The sequence below is a fragment of the Syngnathus acus genome, chromosome 16, assembly GCF_901709675.1.
Source record: "Syngnathus acus chromosome 16, fSynAcu1.2, whole genome shotgun sequence".
Taxonomy (NCBI): domain Eukaryota; kingdom Metazoa; phylum Chordata; class Actinopteri; order Syngnathiformes; family Syngnathidae; genus Syngnathus; species Syngnathus acus.
This window is the reverse complement of record NC_051101.1, coordinates 1,985,779-2,007,303: the sequence shown is the minus strand read 5'-3', so window position 1 is coordinate 2,007,303 and position 21,525 is coordinate 1,985,779. Positions and strand designations below refer to the sequence as shown.

At 47.5% G+C, this 21,525-nt stretch overlaps 1 protein-coding gene across 3 annotated transcripts in view; it reads left to right on the top strand.

The window, feature by feature from the left end:
- Positions 1–19,303, top strand: part of bcam (basal cell adhesion molecule (Lutheran blood group)) — a 31,583-nt gene extending 12,280 nt beyond the window's left edge. The window contains exons 2-17 of one of the 3 annotated variants that reach the window (XM_037273257.1): positions 6,968–7,095; positions 7,215–7,431; positions 8,913–8,986; positions 9,520–9,616; positions 9,686–9,868; positions 10,595–10,716; positions 10,803–10,944; positions 11,496–11,611; positions 12,144–12,285; positions 12,511–12,635; positions 12,829–12,970; positions 13,235–13,255; positions 13,740–13,772; positions 16,606–16,747; positions 17,158–17,257; positions 17,728–19,303. In XM_037273257.1, coding sequence (XP_037129152.1) covers positions 6,968–7,095; positions 7,215–7,431; positions 8,913–8,986; positions 9,520–9,616; positions 9,686–9,868; positions 10,595–10,716; positions 10,803–10,944; positions 11,496–11,611; positions 12,144–12,285; positions 12,511–12,635; positions 12,829–12,970; positions 13,235–13,255; positions 13,740–13,772; positions 16,606–16,747; positions 17,158–17,257; positions 17,728–17,730 — 1,787 coding nt within the window. In that variant the 3' untranslated portion in view covers positions 17,731–19,303. The remainder of the gene's footprint in view (positions 1–6,967; positions 7,096–7,214; positions 7,432–8,912; positions 8,987–9,519; positions 9,617–9,685; positions 9,869–10,594; positions 10,717–10,802; positions 10,945–11,495; positions 11,612–12,143; positions 12,286–12,510; positions 12,636–12,828; positions 12,971–13,234; positions 13,256–13,739; positions 13,773–16,605; positions 16,748–17,157; positions 17,258–17,727) is intronic. The other 2 variants (XM_037273258.1, XM_037273259.1) reach the window with 2 other exon arrangements.
- Positions 19,304–21,525: the final 2,222 nt, after the last annotated feature.

The following is a 21,525-nucleotide window of genomic DNA, read 5'->3' as shown; positions in this document are numbered from 1 at the left end:
CGATTTGCATTGAGATGAAATCAAGGGCTTGGGCTGTGTTTGTTTGGGGACAGCAGGTGTTGATCAAATCGCAGCCTTTCTGACTATGAAGCCACATCAACACAAGAACTGGGTCGACCTGTGCTTGTGTTAGGGTGGCTGTTCCTTAAAGAGCAACAACAGCGCTACTTAGAAGGCTAATTGATAGCGTGTGTCGCTCCACTGTGTTTCCCATTGTATGCTAGCATGAAGATGCTGCAGCATGCTGAAAAATATCAACGATACCATTGATTTATCGGCTTCAACATGACTTTTGTCACACTATTGCCAACTACAAAAACCTCAAGTCGCTCGACTCGTACGCCAGACTGGACACACTCTGACGGCGCTTGACAAAATGTGAAAAACAAGCGGGCTTGCAGAGGAGAGCCGGAGGTCGTTTTGAGGTCGAGCGTCGGCAGGTTTCCCCGGTACAATGCTGAAGTTATGCTTCAGCGGGGCTTCCCGGCATCTCCCTTCCCACCCGCCGAAGGTCGCCTTTGTAGAGAGGCGGACAGGAGAGTGGGGGCGGCGGGAGGGGCGGGGGTCAGGTGCGGGGCTAATTTGAGCGTATTGTGTGCTACAGCGTCCGCGTATGGTAGGCCCTCTCTGTCTCTTTCTTTTGCCTTTCTCCTTCGCCCTATCAGCCGTGCAGCACGTTTACGCCTCAGTCTCTATATCCCACTATCGGCGCAGCGCACTCAGGGAGGGAGGGGGAGGGAGGGCTTAGCCACTCTATTGAGCAAGCTGGATGTATCCTGGATGGAGGAGTATTGAGGAAAAAGGAAAGAAAGGAAGAATAATCCAAAATGGTGCACTCCAGCGGCCCGTTATCTCCTTGCAACGAGGATGGCCCCTCTCGCCTTTGTTCAGATTTGTGCATTTTACACAAAACTCTCTCATTAGATCGTACAGCAAATTCCAGACCCGACGGCGGGAGGCCGAACCTTGTGTTGACGTTGCCGGGCCCAAGTGGTTGCATTTGACTTTTAAATCCAAAGAAATTTTCCACATTCAGATCAGCTATCGCCCTTCGGAAAATCTTCATTTATTTAAGAAAAAATCCAAAAATAGAACTTTTATTTACGATGTGTTTTTTAATCTGACTTTTTTTCTCAAATGTCCAACTATGTCGTTTATAATTTGAAAACGTGGTTGTTGGTTTCTTTTTGTCAAATATTCTGTCAAAGAACCTTTTTCCAGAAGCATATATGGCTGTGACTGCCCCCCTTTCCTAAGGGACGTTAGAAATTCCAAAGTGGCAAAATAAGGAAGCAAATTATAGTGTCACGTCTGTGTTGTTTACCCGCAATCGCAATGACCCTTTGTGTTTGGCCAACACGACGCTTGGGTGCCAAAATCCAGTTGCTGTGAGCAGAAATTAAAAAAGAAGAAATAAATCCTGACAACAGGGAATATTATTAGAAGAATGGACTTATTGGTGTGCTTAGGAGCGACTTAGACGGTAAATTACAATTCGGTTTAGCAGGTTAGCATACATAGCATATTGTATGAATGTGTGTACGCCTGCTTACGTGACATTTCATTTCGCCTTGGGCTGAGATAAACCTGCGCGTGTGTTCTTAACTGCACACGTAGCGCACAGTACACAGGCCGGATTGCATTAGCGTAAATGGGCCGAGTATTTATCTGCGCAGCCTGCTTGGAAATGACTTTGAGGAAGAATTGATTGAAGGGGAAGTGACAGAGAGTTAGAGAGCAAACAGCCCAGGCGGCAGCACTTCATCCCCAGCCTTTTAGCGAGATTAGCTGCAGCCGTAATGTCTTTGCCGTTTTATTTATACCCGGCCGGGCCGGCCTCCCTCGTGCCTCCTGTCTGCCTTTGACACAATACAGATTGTTTTCTTTTACTTCTGAAAAGGACACTTGCAGGACACTTATGCTCCTCGGAGAAGTGACTCCAACCATGTGAAAAAATAATAATAATAAGAACACAACTTTTTAGTTTTTAAGGCCATAAGCCGCAGTTTGCCAAACATGTTATAACATCTGTTGTTATTTTTAGTGGATACAGAATACATTCCTGTGGGTACTCTTATATTAACTGTCTACATGTGTTGCTCCACCGTTTGTGTCCAAAAATCCTTTTTCTTCTACAACTGATGCCTATCATTTGCATGTCAAAGGCATTTTAGCCTCCATGCTAACATATGTTTGAGGGGCTTCAAACTTTGCGTAGTTACCATCATGAAACGGGAGGGGCGGCCCCAAAACAAAAGAAAAGCATCATTCCTTACTGAAAGCCAGACTACAGAAAATGCATTAGTCTCACCTGTGCGTAGCACTTGTTAGAAGCCATTACGATGGGCGGCATATGCGGGCAGATTGCTTCTCCCAGCCAAAGGCTGCATATCATTTCCATCGTTGGAGTCATTTGTCTGATAATAGTATGTGGAGAAGACACGCAGGGGACTCCATTATCCTGTCACGTCGTCTTACTCCATGCGCTCGCATTTTAACTCCTGCTTGTACTTTTCTGCCACCTTGTCCCCAATTTCACATTCAGCCGGCGGCTGTCGGACCAAAAGAAGGACAGCATTGTGTTAATGGGAGGCCCTACAAGGCAGGAGGAGGCTAATATTTTGGCAGGTGTTGTGGGCTAGCGCCCCATGACATGAAATATTAACATCCTCTCTCATCTCTGGCCCCTCGATGACACCTCACTGATTGCCTTTCCCCCTCTCATAGTCCATCTCTGCTTTCTTTGTGAAATTTAGTTTAGACTGAAAGGAGGCCACACGGGGTAAGGGTGGGGCAAGACCTCGCCTAGCACGCTAACTAGTTGGCCTGTGCTTCATTTTGTTTGATTTGATTGGAAAAATAATGAGATTTGACTCCCTATTTTCATCCAACTGTGTTAAATATTAAAAGATTATTATGACAGGAGCTGAAGGTCAAACTACTGTTATGCTAATCCATTGCTAGCAGCTGATTTGTGTCCACAATCCAGTAAGGCTATTTATTCATCTGGTCTCTTTCTGGATGTTCTGAGCGCCAGCTTCCGTCCCAGTGCCGCCAAGTAGGAGTTTTGAGTAGATGTCACTCCACTTCCCAAAGCTTCCGTCATGTTGGCGTCGTGTTTGGCCAGCGACTCAAGAGAGCTTCTGCTGGTTTGCAGCCGACTCGTCCACGGCTTTGTCCCGCTTTTACTCTCCTCCTGCCTCTTTCTGCATCCATCCTCCTCATCTTCTTGTCAGACACAAAACCACTTGGCGACTGCACCGCCCTAAAATGCGGCCCTCTGAATGGGCTCTGCGTTTATCGCCGTTGCCGGGACGACAGGGGGAATCGGACAAAAGACGGCATGAGCAATGAGCCTTGTTGCCCACTTCACTCCCAAAAGTGGGATGACAGCACACTCAAGGGCGACTGTGATTTATCTGTTACAACTGCGCACGCTGCGGCTTTCACGACACGTGCGCCAACGAGGAATGCTCACACGCGGCCGGCCCAAATCGGACGGACATTTAGCATTCAAGTACTTTTCGCACTGCTCGCTTCTTGCTCGACGTAATATGTTAACCAGATCAGACGATAAACCGCATGCTACACTGTGCTGTGAACAAAGCTTCAATAACACAATAACTACAAAAACAAATCAAAAGAAAACAAAACATGGATTGAAACGCAGTTCCAAGTCAAGCTTGAAGAGCAAGTCCCAAAAGATTGCAGCGATCGCACATGTAAAAGCGCTGATCTTGTTCAATTTATGAGCCGGCAAGGTTAGCAACGCACGCGCAAGCTAATTACTTAACAGCCTCCCGGCGCCGTTACGTCAGCCTCAAATCCGTGGGAACGTCGGACCGACTCGTCCCTCGGATTTGTCCTCTGCCTCTGCTTCCTCTCAAGTGCAACCGCTGAATCTCAATGAAGAATACTTTGCGGAATTGACAGATCATCATCAGACATAAAGATGATGTCCAACGATGAGAAATCAAACGGAGCACAATATCGGACGGTAGCCCCTCTGCAGTTAGCCCCTCCCAGCCACACTCGCCTTTCACACTCGCTGTCGCTTTTTGACGTCCATTGTTGGCTGTACAGTGCTTGTGTGTGCGTTTGTGTGGCGGCAGCTGCTGGCCTGCACCTGTTCTACTCTCATTGGGCCTTCGTTGACAGACTTCAGATCTTTACGTGGGCCCCTTCCCCCCTTCACTGCCTCCATTCATCCCCCTTCACACACACATAGATTGTACAGTACTGAACAAAAGTACAGTACAGTGGTCCGATCGCTATTTCACCTAACCGGGCTAACTCAAGTGTTAGCTTAGTTGTTCGTGGCTTAGTTGTTAGCAATAATAACGTCGTTCTATCCTTGAGTGACTTTGCGGAGGAATAGTAAGTGCGGAAATGTGATCAGCTCGCCGTTCTGCTGTATGATGACAACACTAATAAATGAAGCTGAGAGCAAACATGAAATGAAGCCAAATGCACTTTGTGTCGGCGTGAAAGCTTGCAAAGTGGAACGCGGCTTCATTTGTTTTGCGATGGGAACGCTCAAGTTTTATAACCGCAGAGAGAATCTCTGTGTACATATTTGCAACATTTGGCAACGAGAGCGGCAGCGTCTCCGTCCCCTGCGCCTGAATAATAAATAACATGTACGCAAATGTGAATATGCAACTGTACAAACCACACAGGAATAAATCAATGCTATCCAGTCGTAGCCGTATTGATATTTTCCTTCATGCTTCGTTTACTGTGGTACAAGAAAGTGCTTCAAACTACCAAGCCAAAGTCCTTGCGTGCTTTTAACATACTTGGCTGATTGGGATTCAACATCTGATTCAGTCTTCTGTTCTCACTGCCTGCCACTGACACGCGGGGAGTTGGTTCCATGCAATCAGGGCATTGTTTTGCGTGTTCAGCTCGTATAAATGTAGATAATCAGCATTCAGTTGGCGAGTGGTGATTTGGAGCAGTCTCGAGTGACCTGCTTGACATGACTCTGTTTGCTTTGCCAACAGTACAACTCACAATAATCCATTTAGCCACCAAGGTTGTTTTGGACCACACACTCGCTCTCATACAGGTACACACACACACGCACGCACGCGCACACACACACACACACACACATACACACGCATGCACACACACACATGCACGCACACTCACACGCACGCACACACACACACACACACACACACACACACACACGCACACACACACACGTGATACATGCAAGAGCCGTACACTCACCCTTCCTCATGAGCAATGTTTGGGTTAGCGAGAAGACAAATGGGTGCAATCTCTCTCTTTTTGTCAGACACGCTAGCGGGTGTGTGCGCTGTATAATAAACAATGCTCTTTGAGAGAGTAGCTCGAAACCAATCCAGGTTTTGATGTCCGGAATATGGCACTAGGTGAAAGGGGAAACGAGAGGATCCGCTTGGCGTCTTCTGTTAATGAGCAGGATCGTGTGTGTGTGCGTGTGTGTGTGTGTGAGCGCGCGTGTGTGTGTGTGCGCCTCTGCAGAGTGAGAAGTTTGAGCAAAGTGCATAAAAGACTCGAGCAAGAGCATTGAAGACAGCTCTACATTAACTTTTCAGGAGACGCGGGACCGAGGCGGCTTCTGCGGGTCGTCTCCACTCTGCCGCCCTGCTTTGACTCTTTGACAGTGTCTCTCATACACACACACACACTCACACGCACGCACACACGTACACGCACACACACACGCACACTTGAGTGCACGCGTACTGTACTTTAGCTTTTCACTATTTTTCAGTTACTCATAAAAGCACTTTGATAATACTATATTAAATGTAACTGTGTGTGTGCGTGTGTGTGTGTGTTCGTGGGTGTGTGCGTGTGTGTGTGTCATGGTCTGACCGTCTCACTCCCATCTGTCTCGCTGCCCGGTCATGTTCCTCAGTTCACACACACGCACACACGCGCACACACGCACACACATGCACACACATGCACACACACACACACAATTGGCTAAATCGGATTATCTAGCCCGCGTCAACTAACGAGACCCCCATGTAGCAAGTCACCCCTGTCCCACCATTTCCCTCCAAGCCCCACGGCCACACCCATTCTTTGCTACCCACCCCCTGTCAAGTCCACACACACACACACACACACACACACGCACATATGCACACGCACTTTTCACACACACACACACACACACACACGGCTCGAGGCTCGCCTTGGATTCCCCAATTATGCTTGAATTGCCTAGCTCCATCTGTGCAGCTGCCTGCTTTCTAAAGCAGATTGACCACTCCAGGACCAAATATTGTGAATTATGTGTGCTTCAATGCCAGTAGGCCAACGACTCATATGCTAACGCAACGCAAGATGGATACCTGAGTACACAATCATGAATATTCTTCAGCAAAAAGTAAGGTTAGCTCAAATACTGTACTGCTTCTTCAATTGTCTTCTTGAGCCAAATTTGCAGTTTCACATGTGTGCCGCCATTACAGCCGATTACACCCAAAATAAACGTTTAGCATAACAAAAGTATTTTGAACTAAACCGCAATGAAGATGGTTTGCTGTATTTATTTTCGACTCTGCTGTTGTCAGTCAGGTGAGCATTGCAAATGAGGATGATGTTTGCCATAGATGCTTTTCTGTCAGATTGATACAGATGTTTGCATCGTGACCTGCTATTTGTTTCCTCACCTGTTCTTTCAGCTTGTCTACTCATCTACTCTTAGTATTTTACCGCAAAAGCATGTCTTTGCTCCTTTATTGGGACGAGCCCCCCAGACGTTGTCCTCTCTCCTTTCCTTTCCTTCCCGCTCTCTGCAGCTTTCTCGCAACGCATCAATTATTCACAAGTAGATTTTGTAGCTCAGAAATTGACGACATGGTTCATTTTTTATTCACGCGCCGCGTTGCCGGCTTAGGCCGATACTTGTGTAAACGTGCTTGCGCTAAGTACGTTCAACTCTTTGTTTCCGCAGTGTGCCGAGCGTTGGTGACGGTCAACGTGGCTCGGGAAGTGGAGGTGCTGAAGGACGAGACGGCCAGGCTGCACTGCTCATACACCATTTCGCCGCCGTCCGGAAACGGCCTCGTGGAGTGGCACATCGTGAGTGACCGCTTTGCCTTCCGCTTCATGTGCCGTACAGGGACTTAGCGTGTTAGCATGTTAGCGTTCGTACCTGCCAACAGGTGTGTCATGTTACGACGTGTTGCTCCTCTTCTCAGGAGGTGCAGGGCAACAGGAAGCGTGTGGCCTACCGCAAGCAGGGCGGCGAGGCCAAGAGCGACAATGACACGCCGCTTAGCGGCCGTGTCAGCATTAGCAAGGACTTCACCTTGACCATCACCTCGGTCCAACCCTCCGACGGCCTCGCCTACTTCTGCTCGGTCACTGCCGGACCCGCCGGCAACGGAGAAGGCGCCACCGAGCTCAAAGTCTTCTGTACGTCTACCTTAGTTGCTTGCAGATTGCAAACATGCCAACCCATGCAATGTGAAATTTTCAAATTCAAGCGGATGCCTGTATTACAACGTTGTGGGGGGGGAGTTCACCATTAAATCCCTCGCGCTAACTTCAAACGATGCAAGTAAAAGTATGAAGGGTGTCTAATCGGGGATTACCGTGGGTGGTCCAAGGACACACGGGGGGGGGGGGAGGTCGAGCCCTCTGAGTGTTATTTAGGTGACATGTATGAGACATGACAGGTGTGATGGAACTTTCCATCAATTGTGTCAAGAATGATTAACTGGTGCTTAATTGAACTTATTAAAGAAAATTGCTGAGCATGTATGGCCGGACGACGCTCGTCACGACGGAATAGTTGCTGAATTCTGACTAAGACCCGCTTATGGCTGAGGTTATAAATTGAACCAAATGGCATTCACAACCTTTCGACATCAATCAAAAAGAATCTCCATTTGCATCATGTTTCGTATTGAAGTTTCCATTTCCACATAAACGATAGCATACCAACGTTGGCCTTTTAGCTAGTCGATCACAATTTTCTTTTGAAACTAGAGATAGTAAAAAGAGATCTTGGATTCCAGCTTCTACTCCAAACTAGTGCTACCATGTTATGCATTAACTGTGATGGTTTCATCAGTGGTGAGTGGGCGCCTTTTATTAACAGTGAAGTGTTGGACCTCACCGCAATGAAGTGCCATTTGGTTTCGAGCACTTAAAGGAAAAAAACGTAGCCCGCAGTTATTCAACGGTCACGTTTGCCCGCTGGAATCTACAAGAGGGGAGGATGAATTACTATATGACGTCTGTCGTGTTTTTACGGTCTCCTCCTGAAAGCTGAGCTATGCTGCGTTCTGGGCTTTGCAATCGCTAGTAAATGATTGTTAAGAGAAAAACATCATGAGAGATCTTCTCAAATTAATTCAGAGATTTGACGTCACATGTTCAAAAAAAAAGTGAAAGGCTGTGTTGGACTCTGTTATGAGTACAGTATGTGTGTGTGTATATGTGTGTATATGTATTAGCTGGCTTTTTAAAGAGGAATAATTTTTATTGTAAGATTTTTACTGCTGCCGGTGCTAATGTGACCTTGCATGCAAGCTGGAGAAATACTCAGGGAAATACAGGGGAATCTTGCACCTGTGCGATTGTTTTTATAAGATCAGGATTGTTTTTTGTTTTTTTTTCTTTTTGTGTGTGTTGAGTTTTGCATGTGTGCGATTGTGTGATCTGACCCTCATCGGCTCATGTGAAGCGGGTCACGGTTGGAAGAACGTGGAGCAGGATATTTACTGCTCAACTGAATTAACAAGGTCAGGAGCCAGCGTGGGATGGCTGCACTGTTTTATGTGTGCTTGGGTCTCGGGGTTAAAGGTGCGGGTGTTGCTTCCTCTGAATCGTCATGATACAATCGTTTATCGTCACGCTCATCTTCCTCTGTTTTATTTTCCCTCCCTCAGTTGCTCCAGAGAACCCCATCATCACAAAGGCGTCAACGCAAGCCATTTCTGTGGGGCAGCCTGGCAGCTCCGAGGTGTGTATCCGTTGTGTGTGTGCGTGCGGCGGTACACCTGCACAATCTGATGACAAGAGCCCCCCTTATGATGATAATTTACTTCTTGTTTTTAATTACGTTTGTATTACAGCTTGGCCTCAGCTAAAATCCCAATTTGCAAATTGTGTTGACACTGGTGAAAAACCTACGAATGGATGTGATTCTTACTCATTGAACTTTTCAGAAAAAAAACAACATAAATTAAAAAATCCAATTTGATCCGAATGGTAAATGGAATGCACTTAGTACCATAAAAATGCTTTATCTCCAATAAATAGTGCCTAAAGCATTTTATAAAGCCTGACGTTTCATTATATTAAAAGTCATCTGTTGAAATGCAAAGTACAGCAACCTACGCTTATAACTCTGAAAAATGTTTCTTTTAAGCTTGAAAAGCTTAACCTGGGTGGGTTTTTACGCCTGCCTGTTGGTGTTGTAAATGTTGAAATTCGCATCCTCCTTTCCCTAGAATGATACGAACAAACAGTAACTCCTTTGGTCCTGTCAATCAGATCGGTAACTGCGTTACGATGAATGGACACCCGCAGCCAAGAATCATCTGGTTTAAGGATGGCCAGCCCCTTGCCGAGGTCAAGGACCGGAAAGAAAGTAAGTAGACAAATAACACGTCCATCGTTTTTGAAGTCATAACTCACGCAGTCGCTCTTGTTCGGAAAGAGACCTACATGATTCCGTCTCTGGTGAAGGAGGCGTCGGGCCTGTACACCGTCAAGAGCACGCTCTACATGCAGCCCACCAAGGCTGACAAGGACTCGGTGTTCCAGTGCACGGTGGAGTACCGCATGCCGGGAGACCAAATCAAGCAGAAGACGTCCGACACCATCGACCTCAACCTCTACTGTGAGTGCGCACGACCACAGGCCTCCTTTGAAAATGTTCGATGAGCGCAACTCCTGTTTTATTGTTATTTCAACTCCTGTTTTGGTGTTCTCACTATCGTACATCCTTTGTGACCGATAACTAGCGTGTTGGCTAACCAACTGAGAGTGAAGGTGAGCCATGTCAGGCAGAAAAATACATGAATACAATAACCAAAAGGTGATTAAAATTATTTCCATTTTCGATATCAGCTCATCATGTTTGGTCAGGCTTCTTATGCATAACGTCTTTGTGGTATGCTAGCTAGCAACTTGTGTTGTTTCTCTTGAACTGCACTTAAAGTGCAACAAGTAGACTAAATTGTTTCTGTTTCCTTTATACCTTGAACCTAGTTCTATATTAGACAAAGTTTTTTTTTTGTTTGCTTTATCTTTTTTAACACCTGCCAAAGTCCATGCTCACTAGCTAAAGTTACCATTTTGTTTGGAAGTTGATTTTATTATAATATAGCCACCGTGACAGCCTCTGTGCGTCATTTAGCTGATTCTTGGGTGGCGTTGCGCTTGGTCTACCACCGCAGAAGACAAAGAATGTGGAGAATGAGGCGAGGAAAGAGGAGTCACTGGGAAAGTGCTTGTGGAATGCTTTGTACATCTCCTACTGACGATTTTCAGTGTGGCGCTGGAAAGTCACCCCATCGAGAAATTCTCACCTGTTTCTTCCCGACGTCTGTCCTTGTGCATCTAGACCCCTCGGAGACGGCGACCTTTACCCTGCTCAATACCGGCCCCGTCAAAGAGGGCGATAACGTCACCATGAAGTGCGAGACTGACGGAAACCCTCAGCCTGAGTTCGACTTCACCAAAGACGTATACATTTTTGAATTTCTTTTTATCTTATCTGGAATACAAATTAAAATTTGTTCCGTTTTTTTTTTTTTGGGTCAATCCTCCAGGACAAGTTCATAGCAGCCCAGGGCGGCCTTCTAGCGTTGCAATCGGCCAAGCGCACCGACTCTGGCGTGTACACGTGCAAGGCCATCGACTTTGACAATCTGGACGCTGAACTGACGGGCCAGATCACCCTCAACGTGCACTGTGAGCAGGCTCCACATATAGTGTTTATACACAGTGACAGGTTTTGAAGCATGTAAATGAACTGCAAATTATTTTACGGACTTTGCGTGTGTTCGAGTGACTTAATATCTCCTCTATTTCCCAATTGTTTGAACTACGATTCCAAAGTTTGATTTTTCATTCGTGAGCAGTTGTATACGTACAGCGACACGGAGTCAACGCAATGATCACTCACGAATGCAACTTTTTTTACTGATCGGAAACATTTGGCCAAACTATCGGTTCGTGCGTGTCCCGCTTAATGCGTGGAAAGGACAGAAAGGTCCGAGCGTCCGATGGGATTATTCACGCTTCAGGCGTCACTTTAAAGTCGTCCCAATTTGATCCACACCAAGAGGAGATAACCTGGGAATTGTGCGTAACGGGCTTAGCGCAAATTGGGCACAACTTCAGAGAAAGGGCCATTCGCTTTGTACTTGCAAATATTACGCTTTGTGTAACCCTCTTAAGAGCTTTATTACATGCTTGCCAAAGCTCTTAATTGATTTTTGTATTCTCTCTCTGCATGTCAGACATGGATCCGATGAATATGACCCCAGCCAAGCCTCAGGTTGTCATGCTCGGAGACACCGTGGAATGGCAGTGCAAGACCAAAGCCTCGGCCCCTCATACAGTGCAATGGAAAAAGGTGAGCCGGCAAACGTGCGCTCCTTCATAGCAGAGCGGTCATCACTTGGCATTTGGACAAGTATTTGATGTGACATTTCATTTTCGGGCTTGAGGAGCAGGTGCCAAGCAAGATCGGGTGACCCTTGAAAACAAACTGAAAATGTAGCCCTCGAAGCTGCGTTCACATAGCAACGGGATAGTTGGTGGGGATTTCTATCATGAGTAGACTCGCCAAAAAACACACAAAAAAGCCTCAAGAGACTGAAAAGACACAAGAGGTCTGCCATTTTGCTTTCAAGAGGCCATTTCTCCAAAATGGAGACTAAGAGCGGCAGTATAAAAAAAAATAAAAAAAAATCATCTTAAAGAAATATGCCTTCCACGGGAATTTTATTTTTCTCTGTAGTGTAAATTGGGGGAAACAATGATTTAATTCTCATATCAGCAGTTGCAATTGGCATTGTATATAAATTTAATGATATAAACAAAAGGAAGGGTGGGTGGCCGTAATGACGCAGCAGCTAACATGGTCCTTGTTCCCGTCCATGCAGGGCTCTGAGGTCCTCTCCCAGGACGGGACCCTCTCCATAACAGCCGACTCCTACGAGAAAAACGGAGAGTACGAGTGCGTCGGGGCCGTGCCGTCCGTGCCGGGACTGACGGCCCGGGCTAGTGCTGCCCTCACCGTCAGAGGTAGCACGAGCAGTTACCAACAAAACTCACTGTTTATGGTTCGGGAGGCATTACATAACAGATACATAATCGACTGGATGCTAAGAATGCGTGTTAGCCACCTCGGCTGTGGCTCAGGAAGGACGCGGCGTGGTGGGAGGAAGCAGCCAAGCTAGGGCGCGGCTTCCCACCTCAGGCGTGGGACGGAAGCCTTTTGTTCATGCCCTGACCCCCGTCCCTCCGCAGGACAGCCCGTGATCGAGACGCCGATTGTCGGGGAGGTGGCCAATGTAGGAGATATGGTGTCCCTCAGGTGCTCCTCCTACGGTTTCCCCGTTCCGCAGTTCATCTGGAAGCCATCGGGGAAAGAGGTAAATGGCTCACTTAAACTGTACAAGTGTTGAATTTCAAGGGAGCTCTGTCAAACATTTGATAACAATACCATTTCTTCGGGTAAACAAAGCTGCTGAAACAGACCGGTGGAACTTAGAAGCGATTTGGTGTGCCTGGGGCGAGCTTGGCTCGTACGTGACCTGACCTTTGTTTTGTCATTTGGTCCCGCAGTCTGTGACGATGGAGGGTAACAAGGCGGTGAGCACCGTCGTCCTGCCGGCCAGCGCCGTCGTCATGAAGGACGGCGTGACCTGCGAGGTGGCTAACGAGTACGGCACCGATAGCAAGACCTTCAGTGTATCTCTCAAAAGAGGTCAGACACCATTTTGAAGAACTCGTTCACGTCACTTGGTTGTGAGTCGCGTGTGGCTCACCGTAACATAGCTGGTGAACTAGCAGCTAGCAAAACTAGCAGGTAGCAAGCTAGCAGCTAGCGTACTTATTTTGAAAAAAATTGTTGACCTTCTACTAATTTCAGCACATTCCGTTTCATGTTAACAGTCTTGATGCTGTTCTTTGTGTTTTCCCTCACCCCCGTCACCCATTCTCTTCTTCTTCTTCTTCTGTGTTTTCGCAGTTCACAACTCCGCCGACAGAGGTAGAGCCTTCTCCCTCCTCCGCCTCCTCTTCTTGTCCCTCCTGCTTTCAGGACTCTTTCCTGTACAGACCCTGTCATTTTAGTACACCCCCTCCCCACCCGACCCCTTCCCTCTGTCTTACACACACACGCACACACACACACACACACACACGCATGCACACGCATACACTGCTGCACTGCAATCCTGTACATTAGCCCTCTTGCTAGCAACCATTGTGGATATTGTATATTGTCCTTCTTTTTCTTCTCTTGTCACCTTTGTAATGTCTGTCAGATATTTTATGGATGCTACAACATGTCTTTTGTGGCCCTCAGGGGACAATAAAGGACTCTATTCTATTCTATCCCTTCCTTTCCACTCTGTGCGTCTTCTTTGGTCCACTGTTGTAGTTGCACGCCCGTCCTCTTTTCTTCTCCGTTTGTGTGTTACGGCGGTTGCTTTGCTAAGCTACTGGACTGAGCCACTTTCTTTTTCTCAAAGTGCTGCTCTCTGGAAACCCTGTGCTTAAGTCAGGTCTGTAACCGCTAACTTCACTCTTGTGCTCTTTTTGTGTGTTGACTCTGTCTCTGCATACACAATGTGGTACATCTGTGTCTTGACAAGAGCTGTTTGTGTACGCATGCTTGTATTACTGTTGTCGTGGGGACAGACGTCATTGTCTGACTTTTATGACTTGATTTTTTCAACTTTAAGAATATTTTTTAACTTTGACAGTAGTCAGACCAAAACCTCCACTCATGTTTACCTTTCAGTTGAATAAAACAAAAAGAACTACTACTGTATTACTGAAACAAGTAGTATGAATATTCAGATAAAATTTCAAAAGACATATCTATTTATGTAAGTATACCTCATTACATTATCTACCGTAATTTTCGGACTATAAGTCGCACCGGAGTATAAGTCGCACCAGCCATAAAATGCCCAAAAAAGTGAAAAAAAACATATATAAGTCGCTCCGGAGTATAAGTCGCATTTTGGGGGGCAATTTATTCGACAAAATCCAACACCAAGAACAGTCATGAACGAGCAACAACAGGCTAAACGATAGCTATGCTAACGTGACATAAACACAAACTAAGAGCTGAGAACGGCCCTGACGTAAAATTCAGAGTTATTCAAAAAACTATTACATAAATAACACGTTAATAAAACCATCTGCGTCACTCCAATTCATTAAATCCATCAATCGTCCTTTGTCAACAATGCGTGCGCGCCGCTGACGGCTCTTGCACTTAAAAATATTCCACAGGCCCATATAACGATATATAAATTATATATCAAATAACTATTATATAAGCAATAATGTTATCAAACCATCTGTGCACTCTAAATCATTAAATCCATCGATCAAATTCCTCGTCCTTTGTCAACATCGCCGCGCGTGCGCCCTGACGTCAGCCTCGTCGTTATTCCACAGATCTACTATATAGATAATATATATTGTAGCGTTAACAAAGTTCAAGGAAAGACGTGGGTTTGGTAAACGGCTCTTTATTTAACAAAACAAACTTACAGGCGTGTGGCGGCGTGGACGTCCAGCCACGAAAGGGGACGAGAGCTCCATACGATAGGACCGGGCGTGCGTAGAAGCCATGACCGAGATCCATGCACCGTCCTCGGACAGCCACCCGGCTGAGCGCCGGCCCTCGACTTCCATCCACGGAGCTGAAAGGCAGCTCGGTAGAGTAGGACCGGGCGTGCGTAAAAGCATTGTCCGAGCACCATCCACCGTCCCTGGACAGCCACCCGGCCGAGCGCCGGCGCCCGACTTCAATCCACGAAAGTGAAAGAAAGCTGGACGAGTCGATCTTTGTCCTTTATGTAAACAACCGTCGCGCTGCTGACGCGCGACCGCGACGTCGCGTCGCGCTGCTGACGTCAGCAGCGCGACGTCGCGCGTCACTCGTCCAGCTTTCTTTCACTTTCGTGGATTGAAGTCGGGCGCTGGCGCTCGGCCGGGTGGCTGTCCAGGGACGGTGGATGGTGCTCGGACAATGCTTTTACGCACGCCCGGTCCTACTCTACCGAGCTGCCTTTCAGCTCCGTGGATGGAAGTCGAGGGCCGGCGCTCAGCCGGGTGGCTGTCCGAGGACGGTGCATGGATCTCGGTCATGGCTTCTACGCACGCCCGGTCCTATCGTATGGAGCTCTCGTCCCCTTTCGTGGCTGGACGTCCACGCCGCCACACGCCTGTAAGTTTGTTTTGTTAAATAAAGAGCCGTTTACCAAACCCACGTCTTTCCTTGAACTTTGTTAACGCTACAATATAGTTATATAGTAAATCTGTGGAATAACGACGAGGCTGGCGTCAGGGCGCACGCGCGGCGATGTTGACAAAGGACGAGGAATTTGATCGATGGATTTAATGATTTAGAGTGCACAGATGGTTTGATAACATTATTGCTTATATAATAGTTATTTGATATATAATTTATATATCGTTATATGGGCCTGTGGAATATTTTTAAGTGCAAAAGCCGTCAGCGGCGCGCACGCATTGTTGACAAAGGACGATTGATGGATTTAATGAATTGGAGTGACGCAGATGGTTTCGCGCTGCTGTCGTCACTTGAAATTCAAATTACAGTAATCCCTTGCTACATTGCGGTTCGTTTATCGCGGTTTCATTTTTTTTTTTTTTGAAATTTTTTTTTTGAAATTTTTTGAAAAAAAAAAACACATATAAGTCGCTCCTGAGTATAAGTCGCCCCCCCACCCAAACTATGAAAAAAACCGCGACTTATAGTCCGAAAATTACGGTATTTATTTCTTCATACAAATATTTCCGAATTGCTGCCTGCATTGGTATCCAATTTAAGGGACGACATTACGCAACTGTGAGCCGTTTTGTACTTCTCATCTCTGTCTGGAAATAAAATCTTCCCTTGCGGCAAAACTTGACACAGCGGTTAGCAGCCTACCTAAAAACGACAAAAGATTATCATCAAATAGTATCGTGGCGTCATGTCCCCACAAGCCCAGTGATAGAAGTGCGCTTGGGGTGGCGGCTTGGTGATGTCGTCGCCGTCGCATTGTGTCGTCGCCGTCGTGGCTGCTCAGCAGCTTGATTGTTGTCAATATGCAGGTCCCAATTTGGGGTCCCATCACATTTCAGTCTTCTGCATTTGAGACTAACTCCACATCCCCAATCCCTGCTCCCTCTTCTCTTCCCCCGTTTGGACCGCCATCTGCCCCCCTCCCCATCCTCATATACCATTGAATAAATTCTCCTCCTAACGCTCCCCCCACCCGCCCCAAATCAAATCACGATAACCTTCCCATCCCCCACTACGATCAACCCCCCCCCCTCGTCCTCTCCCACCTGGTCATTGCGACGCCGCAGCTGACCAGCAGCAGGGCGGTTCCAGCGGGGTGGTGATCGCCGTGGTGGTGTGCGTGCTGCTGCTCCTGCTGCTGGTGGCCCTCATCTACTTTCTCAACAAGAAGAGCAAGCTGCCCTGCTCCAAGAAGGACACAAAGCAAGTGTAAGTCTCTTCAAATCCACTTCTGCAAATACATTTTGCAATTGACAATCTTGTTCCATATTTCTAATAAATCGTTTACCTATATACTGTATCGGGAACAGCGTTGAAGTTTATCGGCAACATAAATCACGAACATTCTGCTTAGCTTAATGTTAACCACCAATGCACAACACCATCCATGGGCTAACTCATAGCATTGACTGTTAGAGTGGTGATATAGACAGATGGACAACAGCAATACTCACAGACATACGTATATTCTTTATCCTCTTTTAAAAATAACTCATTGCAGTTTAATAACAGTCGTTGGGAAAGTATCTCATTAACCACCAATCCCCTTGAAAATCTGTCACTAACCAAAACAGCGGAACCGCCAAGGCATATTAACTCCTCTGCTGCACCCTCTCCAGGGCGGACGCTGAAGTGAACAATGACATCGTCGTTGAGATGAAGACTGACAAGGCCAACGAAGAGGCCGGTCTCCTCAACAAGAGACCGCCCACAGAACAGGTGAGCTCACAAATGTGGGAAAATAGAAAATAAGGGAGTCGATGGATTTTCTTGCTGGGGTCTTAGCGTCACTTGGTTGATGTTTTGTGCTCGGGCCAAAGCCGCATCTAATTGAAGAAACTTCACCGAGCAGTACCTTTAATGAGCTGGAGGAACCAACGTCGACCGCGTCTGGTAAAGTGCGCGTCTCGTCAGCCGTCCGTCGCTCAGACAGATTGAAAACGTTGCTGCAGCTCGTTTCGTAAATGCCCTGACGCATGTCAGACATCTCGTCAAAGTCGTGACAGCTGCTCTTTGGTGCCTGGCAGGCAACTGACACACTCCCTTTAGCGTCATGTCTGGAGTCCAAGTGGTGTTCGTTTTTTTTAAAGTCAGTCTAAGTGAAATTACATCCTCACGCCGCGCTGTCAGTTGGGAGATGATGTGCTGCCTTTTGACGGTCACGCTTCTCTCTTGCTTCCCTCCCGCAGTGATGAACGAAGATCGTCAGAGGGACCAAGGGAAGAGGCTCGACAGTTATGAAGAAGAAAAAAAAACATCACCGATTTGTATTTGCTACGCTTTTAAAGGGGAGCGGAGAGCCAAAGTCGACTGGCATCACCCAATGACGCTTTCATGAATCAATTACATATTTGGCTGACTCCGTGGCAGAGTAGTGCAATGGTGTGCCATCAAAAGTACTTCAAATAATGTGGCCCCAATACAACATTGTCACGCTACTGTGCCCCGGAGTCTGCACTTCAAACAAATCACTGTGTGTGTGTGTGAAATTTTAGGGACATACTGTCTTTTCCCATCTCCGTAATCAAGACTCTCTGCTCTAATTTCTGCTTTGCTTTGGCAACATTTGATGACATCATGCATATTTACACTGTTTTCAAAAGTATTGGGACATCTGCTTCTGGCTGGATTCACACTGCGGGAACAATTTTGATTTCATGCTGACATCACATTTTTTGGACAGTCAATCACAATTTTACACAAAAATCACATGACATAACATTTCATTGATTTAAATGAGAGTAGCCTTGGCTGTCATCTGCTACTATTGTCTTGATCTAACAATGGGCGCACCTCCAATGTAGCATATTTACAATTGATTTAATTTCCTCACTTTAAGCTGTGGTCTAGATTAGCTGAGGGTGTTTTTTTTTGGTGTTGTTTAGGCAGATGCGGGTGGGCACTATACATCTGGCATCAAATACGGATTTGACCCCCCTCGCTTTCTTTTCCAGATATATTGTGAGCTTCGAGGCCAGCCAAGCCATTTCCAACATATTCATTTGTAGTTATAGAAATTTGCTTTGTCCACTTTCTTTCCTCTCGGTTTTTGTCTTCATTTTTTGTAATTCCAAAACTGATCGGCGCTGCAAGCATTTTTTTTTAGCAGAATGAAACCGTTCGACAGAAATTGCAGGGACGAGGAGGTCCAAGCTGGGGCAATCGCTCATCATTTGAGGGCCAGGCCATTATGATGGGAAGTTTGCCAAATGTGTTTTTAGTTTTTGTTATTCTGGGGATTTATTGCTGCATTGTTTTAAGATGTTGAAAATGTCGCTACAGCAAATCAGATTTTTGAGTATGTGTGTGTGTATGTGGAGGGCGGTATTGATGATACGATAGCGGCTTGATGTGACCGTTCACTTTTGTTGTACACTGGAACTAATGGCCTTGAGTTAAAAAAACAAACAAAAAGGTTCACCTGGAGCCACTGTCCGATTTTGTATTTCAGTGTGTGTCTACTGATCTCGACTGTTAGCAAACCTCTGACGGCAGGCTTGAACTCCGAACATCTGTTCCCCGTTTTATTCATTGTTTTATAAAAAAAAATCATGTGCTTGTCGCTTCCTTTTTTGTCATGTTCGGGACTACTGAATAAGATTTTTTTATTGCCTGTTTTCTCTTTTAAGGATTATTATTTGGAGAAGATTCTCCATGCTTGACTTCTCTTGACTGTAAACTGTATATTTTGTGGTACGCTCATGTGGTGGGTTGATGTATCATTTTTTTTGTATTTTGTTCCAGTTGGTTCGAATTTATAATGGGAAAAAAACACTCAATTGTTTTCTGTTTTTATTCAAAAGCATCCAAACACACGCCCCTTGTAACTGATCATTCAGAGTTGAATTTTCTAAATGTTGGCCTCAACCATACAATATAATATTACCTCTCCCAAAGACTTCTATCCATCCATCCATCCATCCATCCATCCATCCATCTTCTTCCGCTTATCCGGGGTCGGGTCGCGGGGGCAGCAGCTTCAGGAGGGACTCCCAGACTTCCCTCTCCCCAGCTACTTCATCTAGCTCATCCCGGGGGATCCCAAGGCGTTCCCAGGCCAGCCGAGAGACATAGTCTCTCCAGCGCGTCCTGGGTCGTCCCCGGGGTCTCCTACCGGTGGGACATGCCCGGAACACCTCCCCAGGGAGGCGTCCAGGAGGCATCCTGATGAGATGCCCGAGCCACCTCATCTGGCTCCTCTCAACGTGGAGGAGTAGCGACTCTACTCCGAGTCTCTCCCGGATGACCGAACTTCTCACCCTATCTCTAAGGGAGAGCCCGGACATCCTGCGGAGAAAACTCATTTCGGCCGCTTGTATCCGGGATCTCGTTCTTTCGGTCACGACCCATAGCTCGTGACCATAGGTGAGGGTAGGAGCGTAAATCGACCGGTAAATTGAGAGCTTTGCCTTTTGGCTCAGCTCTCTCTTTACCACGACGGACCGGTACAGAGTCCGCATTACTGCCGACGCTGCACCGATCCGCCTGTCGATCTCACGCTCCATCCTCCCCTCACTCGTGAACAAGACCCCAAGATACTTAAACTCCTCCACTTGGGGCAGGATCTCATCCCCGATCCGGAGAGGGCATTCCACCCTTTTCCGATCGAGGACCATGGACTCGGATTTGGAGGTGCTGACCCTCATCCCGACCGCTTCACACTCGGCTGCGAACCGCTCCAGTGAGAGCTGGAGATCACGGCCTGAAGAAGCCAACAGCACAACGTCGTCTGCAAAAAGCAGAGACGCGATGCTGAGGTCCCCAAACCGGACACCCTCAACGCCTCGGCTGCACCTAGAACTTCTGTCCATAAAAATTATGAACAGAATCGGTGACAAAGGGCAGCCTTGGCGGAGTCCAACCCTCACTGGGAACGAATCCGACTTACTGCCGGAAATGCGGACCACACTCTGGCATCGGTGATACAGGGACCGAACCGCCCTTATCAGTTGGCTCGGTACCCCGTACTCCCGAAGCACCCCCCACAGAACCTCCCGAGGGACACGGTCGAACGCCTTCTCCAAGTCCACAAAACACATGTGGACTGGTTGGGCGAACTCCCATGCACCCTCGAGGATCCTGTTGAGGGTGAAGAGCTGGTCCACTGTTCCACGGCCAGGACGAAAGCCACACTGTTCCTCCTGAATCCGAGGTTCGACCTCCCGACGGACCCTTCTCTCCAGCACCCCTGAATAGACCTTACCAGGGAGGCTGAGGAGTGTAATTCCCCTGTAATTGGAACACACCCTCCGGTCCCCCTTCTTAAAGAGGGGAACCACCACCCCAGTCTGCCAATCCAGAGGCACTGTCCCCGATGTCCACGCGATGCTGTAGAGACGTGTCAGCCATGACAGCCCCACAACATCCAGAGCCCTTAAGAAATCCGGGCGGATCTCATCCACCCCCGGGGCCTTGCCACCGAGGAGTTTTTTAACTACCTCAGTGACTTCAACCCCAGAGATTGGAGAGTCCGCCTCAGAGTCCCCAGGCCCTGCTTCCACAATGGAAGGCGTGTCGGTGGAATTGAGGAGGTCTTCGAAGTATTCTCCCCACCGACACACGACGTCCCGAGTCGAGGTCAGCAGCACGCCATCTCCACTGTAAACAGTGTTGACGTTGCACTGCTTCCCCCTCCTGAGACGCCGGATGGTGGACCAGAATTTCCTCGAAGCCGTCCGGAAGTCATTCTCCATGGCCTCGCCCGGGTTTTTGCCTCAGCAACCGCCGAAGCCGCGTTCCGCTTGGCCACCCGGTACCTGTCAGCTGCCTCCGGAGTCCCGCAGGCCAAAACGGCCCGATAGGACTCCTTCTTCAGCTTGACGGCATCCCTTACCGCCGGTGTCCACCAGCGGGTTCGGGGATTGCCGCCACGACAGGCACCAATGACCTTACGGCCACAGCTCCGGTCGGCCGCCTCAACAATGGAGTCGCGGAACAAGGTCCACTCGGACTCAATGTCCCCCGCCTCCCCCGGGACGTGGGAAAAG